Raw genomic sequence first — 7,109 nt, forward strand, 5'->3', positions numbered from 1 at the left:
TCCCTGAAACAGAAAAGCTCCAGAAAAGAACAGACCACCAGAAATTCGGAATTTGTGGTAAGAACACAGTATGCAAGTGTGAGTTTGTGACTGTGTAACAAGAAATCCCAATAAAAAATTCTGACTAAGAAACAAATAATCATGTTATAAGGAAACACTCCTGGAAGCCTAATAAATAGTTTGAAATGATGGTTTCTTGGTTTTAAAGTCAAACATATGTTTGATAACTAACTAAAAACTCTGGAATGAGAACATTTGGTTTCCCAATATTTTCTATTATTGTTTTAGTTTTGTTCCCTATCTATACAGAAAGATCAGCCTGGTGGAAAAAATATTGACCTGATTCTCAAGAATCATGTACAGTCCTAGAAGAGCTGGACAGAGCGACTGAAAAGTTCAGCAGCCAAATAGCGTGGCACTTGGCACTCTTGCCTGGCTTTTCTTATGATACAAAATCAGGAAGACCATAAATTAATTTGAAATACAGCAAATTTAGAACCAATAAAAGTAGACTTATCGTTAATAATAGTTATCAACAAAAGGCACCTGTGTTTTAATTTTATACTTTATTGTTTTCCTCATATTTCAAAATATACAAGATGGGAAACAATATCCCTACATTGGAATGGCTGTAATTTACATCTGAAAAAATAAAGGTCTGATCCTGAAAATCCTTACTGTGAGAGTAATCCTTTTTCCCAGCATTTGCACTGACCTCAGGACTGAAGGATCAGAACCTGTAACTATGTATATTAGCCTGCAGGCTGAAGTTGTACTTGGCTGATGACACAAGGTCAGAAATAGGCGGACAAGGTTCCTTGGGTGAATTTGATATCTTTTATTAGACCAACCCAAATGGTTGGAGAATAGTTATTAAGCAAGCTTTCAGGTTCAAAAACCCTTCGTCAGGCTAAGGACGCTGCAGCAGTTGCTGCGTGCTCTTCCTGGATGGAATGAAAAGTAAACAAGCCAGGGGCTGGGCTGGGCTGGGTCAGAAATATACACCTTCAAGTTATACAGTATATACACGTAAGTGCTTCCAGTCTGTGATTCAAAATAACTGTGCTTGGATGTTCAGGACTGACATGGACAAAATTGGTGAGCACCAGATTTCCACACATAGCTAAAACTACTTGGCAAGATACTACTTTAGCTGGAAATTGTCACTGTCATTTCCTTTTTTCAACTGCAGGTGTTCCATTATGGGTTTAAATTCGACTGCTTTTTACACTGATACAAATCAGGAGTAACTTCACTGAAGTTAGTGGAGTTACACTGGCATAAAATCAGGCTCCATATTTAGAAAATATACATGAAAACAAAATACATACATGCGTATACATGTATTATGTACATATTTCTATACACACACACACACACACACACACACTACCTGCATGTACATGTGCATATAGTAAACATGCAGCATTCCTCTGTCCACATCTGCTTCATTAATGATGGTGGGCATGGAGGGGCGTAATGCTGGGGCAATGTCTACAGGGGTACTCTGTGCAGAAGACATAGACCATTTCTACACAAGACACTTTACTACACAGTAGACTAATCTACTGCACAGTAAAGCATCACCATCTACATGTGCAGGCATTTACTGTGCAGTAAATTAGTCTACTGCATGTGCAGGTAAATTTACTGCACAGTAAAGCCAAAAAGCATGAATAGCACATGTAGATGCACCCACAGGCAAGCAGAATTCCTGAAGAGGAACAAATGCAGTTCCAGCAACTTATCTCAAATTATTTGGGGTTATTTCAAAGGATGCAGCTGGCATCAAAGGAGAGGCTTTGCTGCATCTATGCCCTCTTTCTGGAGTATATGCTGTGGATGGCAGCATCTGCCTGCACCTTGCACCCAGAGAAAGCACACATTAGGATTATGACTGCCTCTGAATTGGCCTGGAAAGCAAGGAAAGGACTTGTTGTGGCCTCTTTCCCTGTGCAGCAGTATGGTCCTGGGTGTATATGCTTACTCTACACCACTGCTATATTGTCCATAACACAGCCACACTTCTCTATGATCATGTTAGGAAACTCAGCCACTTCAATTTCTGTGTAGTTTCCCTTCTTGACAAGATACATCATGGGAAGTGGGGAGCTCTCCACAATGGCACAAGTTCTCTCCCCATAGCCGAATCGACGTAGCAAGTTCCTGGGCTGCATGCAGCCACCCATACAGTGATAGGCCTGGTATCCTGCCGGCTCAATAATCCAGTACTGAGTCCAGGTCAGCTCTCGGAAGTTGATATAGTGTTCCTGCCGACAACAAGTTGACTTCTTCTTCGGGGTGTCCTCCTTACAGTCTCCAGGCCCTCTATCATAAAACATAGCCAAAAATTATCTCTGTGACTGGAAGTCAGGACTCACACTGAAGAGCTGAAGAAATAGCTCCGTCAGTAACGTTAGAAATTAGTCTGAACTGCAAAGCTTGGGTCTGGATTTTGAGCTTGCTCATAGAAATCAGGGATGGTTAGATTTAAGGTCCATGTTCAAACCCATTCTTAATTGAGTCCAAAAAAATACAGGGAGAAGAGTGTCCTGGAATTGGAGGCATGCCCCAACTATTACATTTTCAATAATTGAGTTCTAAGGAGGAAACTGAACCCTCTGGGCTTGTGTCTCTCTGCCCTAAATCTTGTGCAGTGATTTATACCTGTACTAAATGAGTGAGATAAACTATCATCTCGGAATAGAAATGCTCAACAAACTCCCTGCACTTATTTTATTTCTGCATAAATGGCTACCCAAGGCGCAAGGTAGTAGTGAATCAGCTATCCTTTTCTGTCTTTAAAAATTCAGTTAACATCTTTACTTCTTCAGGCTTGGTCAACACTACAAAGTTTTGCTGATGTATATATTCTTACTACAGTTCTGAAAACACCGCACCTCCTACCTAACATAGGTTTGCCAGCAACCCTGCAGAGCAGATACAACAATGTCAGCAAAACAACTTTTTTGCCAGTATAACTAATGCTGGCTGGTGTGGTGGCGTAGCTTCAGAAGCAAAAGCACCTTTTTGCCATTGTACATGGTCTCTCTCCAAAGGGCCTTTGCCCACACACCAGTCCTTTCAAAAGCTCTAGAGTGAAGCCACATTCTAAGTTTTTGTGGTATGAATGATCACTTGCTAAATGTTAGAACTAGAGCTGGACCCTAATTAAAACCAGTAGTAGACTAAATTGAGCTCTATACTTCAGAGCAAACTCCTACCTCTAGAGAGGGCCAAATGGAAAGCCCAGATCCAAATATTCCAAACTTCAGGGAAGCTTGGAAATAGATTTTTGTCCAACCTTTGTGGTCCAATCGTATCTCTTCTTGCACCAACCCATTCTAGAAATGTCCCAACTAAATCAAGGCCTCGGGTCATCTCGACTGAAAATCTTTTTCCAGTGTAAGCTAGCAACAAAATACCACACACAGCACAGACTTAGATTTGACACATACCCGTATTCTTCCAGGTTGAGGGTATAAAGCACCAGTTCAGGTTTGCCCATGGCTTTATCCAAAGGGTCCTGAGAGGTAAAACGCACAACTTTGGCCATTTCTGAGGCATAGCTGCCTAGCCTTTCTCCTTCAATCCAAATCTCTAGTAGCATCGGTCCCCGCCTCTCAGTTTTTAGCCAATAATGTACTGCTTGGGTCACATCAAAATTCCTCCAGCCAGACTCCATTATTGGAACCAACCTGTGAGACAAGGTAAGGATAAAAAAAAGGTTGACTGTCAGAGAACTGATGGCACAGGACCTGCAACTCCTCCTCCTCTTACTGCTCTTCCTCCTTTTCATCATTGTCGCCAGGCAATGCCTATAGACACTGCAGCTACACAAAAGGTATGCAGATGCATTTGGTTCCTCCAGTTTGTCACACTTCTTGATGTCTCAATAATAGTTACTGGGTAACCTTAGTCAGATTTCAGAACAAAATCAATGATTAGATTTTAAGAGAGATGTACAATTTCTATTAAATCGAGAGAACAAGATGTTCTAACTAAAGGATTATTACAGTCCTTCATATCAAAATACTCATTATTAGTTAGAGATTTGACAGTGCAGGGCCATATTCAGCTGCAGCATAAATAAGTGCAGCTCTCTTTGCAAGCAATGGCACTTATACCTACCTGTTAATGCCACGGCTGAATGCAGTCCATAAAGTCCCACCCAAAAATTAAATTGACAGTTTTTGTGTCTGATCCTGCTCTTACTGAATTCCATTACAAAGCTCTTATTGACTTCAGTGGGGTAGAATGAGAGTTAGATGCAGAATGTACCTAGTAATAAGGAGTAATTAAAGAAGTCTATAAAAAAAGAAAAAAGCCATCCAGCCAAGTTTTCAAAAGAGACAGAGAAAGACAGGTGAATGATGCAGAAGAAGGCTGTGAAAAGAAGAACTAGAACTGACTACTTGATGCAACTGCAATCTTTTAATGTGATTATTATTTATGGTTTTCAGACCAATCATAGAAATAGTCAGTTCAAACTGAATATTTCAGTCTTCCTAGCAATAAAGAAGCTCCTTTTATTATGGGCTTAAAAGAGGATATAGAGTCAGATCCTGGAGTCCTTGCTTTGGGCACTTTTTTTTTTTTTACAAATAAAGGCTACATGCCTAATTCTGCTTTCATTTACCCTGATCGGTTACAGTTGTAACTCCACCAAGTTCACTGAGTTTCTCCTTATTTAGCCAAGTGCAGATAACATCAGAACAAGGTCCAGTAAAATCCAGATCCCCACTAGAGAATTATTGCTTACCTGGAATCAATCAACGAAGTTCGGTTGGTGCCATCAGCTTGGCATTGAACCCAATAAACACTGACTCTGGCATTGGTGACTGGCCTGTGAGATTGCTTATAAGGGATGTTTGTTCTGTTCAGGGGCTTTTTGAAAAGTTTCAGCTCAGCCATTGTGACCTCACTATTTTCAGGTATCCTCCCCTCCATGTCAAAGACCAGATTTTGGCGTGTGGTGTCTGAATAGAGAACTTCTCCAGCAATGTCTGTGTTCATTGGGAATAACAAAGAGACCTTGATGTCATTCCCACCACAAAGCTGTCATGCTTCTTTTTCACTCACAATTATCATTACAACATGCTCACATTATGCTCCAAAGAGTGACTGCTTGAGTTTATAAGCAGATACCAAACACACCTTTTCTAATGACTTCAGTGAATCAATAACTTACAAACACCCTTATCATCTTCCACTGCCACTAGGGAGACAATGGGGGGGAATCTCAAATTTTACTATATTATTTCCCCCCAAACTCAAAAACTCCAGTGGCTGTATAAAAGCAGAATGCTATAATTTATAAAATTAAAAAAAACCAACAGTTTTTATTATCTGCCTCGGAGCACTACAAAAAATCATTGAAAAAAGCAGATTTTAAAAGAGTTCACTTATAAGTAGCATTAATATAGCAGACAGAGTTGCTTCTTTTTGTTGATTTTTTTTCCAGTGGAAAACTGGGTTTTTAGCTAACCAAACACCTTCATAGAAAGGATATGCTTTCCACAAAAAAAATTGATTTCTTTTTCAAACCAGGAAATGGGGTGGGAAGAGCAGGGAATAAAGGTTTGAATAAAGGTTTTCTGATGAAATATCTATTTTTTCTACCAAATATTTTGGCCAACAACTATTTTTTTTAATGTTTGTCTAAATTTTCCAGTGGGGGAGGGTTGGGGCAAAGACAATTTTCTAACAAGGTCTACTCAGCATGTATAACTTATAATCCCCTTTTTAACATGTTAATCTTTAAGTGGTCATCTTTATTAACCTAAATTATCCTGCTTAATTAAAGAAAGGTGTTTTGAGACAAAGTTCCATTTCAGAAACAGTCCTATCAAAATCTCCAAATAATTGATTTCAGCCTATTATTAACACTGGATGAAGAAAGTTTGGATGCAAACATGGATCCAAGTCCCATCCCCGGCCTGCCCCCGCAAGTTCAGCAGCTGTCGGGATCTGGGGCTTTGCTAAGCTAACAGTAATAATTTCAGCGGTGTTACCTGCATTGCCAGGAATCCCTCTCAGGATGCCAGCCAAACTTGGCAAAGCTCTTCTCTTCACTCTGTGATGCCTCAGCATGGAGATGTATTTGTTCCTTATGTGCTCTGGGATAACCAGATTCATTACATCTCTCTTCTGAAGTTTAGGGACCTCAGAGAGCTGTAGTTTCTGCAGCAAAGTTTCCTTGAGCCCCTTCTGGGTAAGACCACCAACAGTCATGGATAGGCAGAGTGCACAGAAGAGCCAGCCGAACCTCACGCTCATCCTCTGTCAGTCGCCAAATAGCTTATCAGGAAAGAACAAGCTGGTCACTCTCTCCTGAAATCTGCTCTTGGCAGAGGTGCCTTCTTGCTCGCACAAGCTGTCTGTGTGGGAAGGAGATCTAATGTGCTGGCTTTTTATAGCCAGTCTAGTCCCATTGGCACAACAAATTCCACAAGTGGAAATGAAGCAGAGGACTTGAAAGAATTGCTGCCCCATTGAGAGTAACCCAACATGTTAACACTTTCATGTACTGTGAACTTAATACAAGAATATCAAGGCGTCTCTAGTTACCTGGTTTAGAAAAGGATTTCTATTCTTTTTAGCTCCTTTTTAACTGTTCCCCACAAAAGCTCCAGACAATTGGAAATGTTTCATGTTTAGTGTAGGCCAGAGTGAACTATTTCTGTAGAGTTTGAATGTATTATTTATATATCTCACCAATATACACCGTACTGTACCACTTGTACAGGCAGACACAGTCCTAGACCACAAAGGTCTCACAGCCTAAAATAGAAGATAATGTCACTCCAATGCATAATTCATCAGTGGAACAGCTGAAAGTTCAGTTTCTGAACAATAGAGCTTTAAAAAATATTTAATTTTAAATCATAAACTTTTTGTGCCAGGGACTGATTTGATTTTCATGGATTGCACCAAACTCTTTACAAGGACCAAATAATCATAAATCCTAGTGTTTTATTGTTTTTTTTTAGTGCCTTTTAAACCAGGTAAGACATTTCTAAGCCACAGAACTTCAAACATGTACAAGTTTTACATTTCAGAAAAACATCCTTGCTATTTTTATGGTTTCTTGTAGGTTTAACAATATA

General features: G+C 39.9%; 1 protein-coding gene across 1 annotated transcript; it reads right to left on the reverse strand.

Moving 5' to 3' along the window:
* Nucleotides 1-610: 610 nt before the first annotated feature.
* LOC102576805 (left-right determination factor 1) lies at nucleotides 611-6,259 on the reverse strand. The gene is made up of 4 exons (XM_059717384.1): nucleotides 6,015-6,259; nucleotides 4,763-4,994; nucleotides 3,459-3,698; nucleotides 611-2,328 (listed from the first exon to the last, which is right to left on the reverse strand). Exons 1-4 carry the CDS (start codon nucleotides 6,232-6,234, stop codon nucleotides 1,989-1,991), a joined length of 1,032 nt encoding a protein of 343 aa, XP_059573367.1. The 5' UTR covers nucleotides 6,235-6,259; the 3' UTR covers nucleotides 611-1,988.
* Between the last annotated feature and the right edge of the window lie 850 nt (nucleotides 6,260-7,109).

Source organism: Alligator mississippiensis, chromosome 1, assembly GCF_030867095.1.
Source record: "Alligator mississippiensis isolate rAllMis1 chromosome 1, rAllMis1, whole genome shotgun sequence".
In the NCBI taxonomy this organism is placed as follows: domain Eukaryota; kingdom Metazoa; phylum Chordata; order Crocodylia; family Alligatoridae; genus Alligator; species Alligator mississippiensis.

Coding starts and splice junctions, on each gene's coding strand:
- LOC102576805 (XM_059717384.1), bottom strand. CDS start 6,234: ATGACTGTTGGTGGTCTTACCCAGAAGGGGCTCAAGGAAACTTTGCTG. Junction 4,995..6,014: donor AGGGATTCCTGGCAATGCAG/GTAACACCGCTG, acceptor ACATTGCTGGAG/AAGTTCTCTATTCAGACACC. Junction 2,329..3,458: donor CTCAACCTGGAAGAATACGG/GTATGTGTCAAA, acceptor GTTTTATGATAG/AGGGCCTGGAGACTGTAAGG.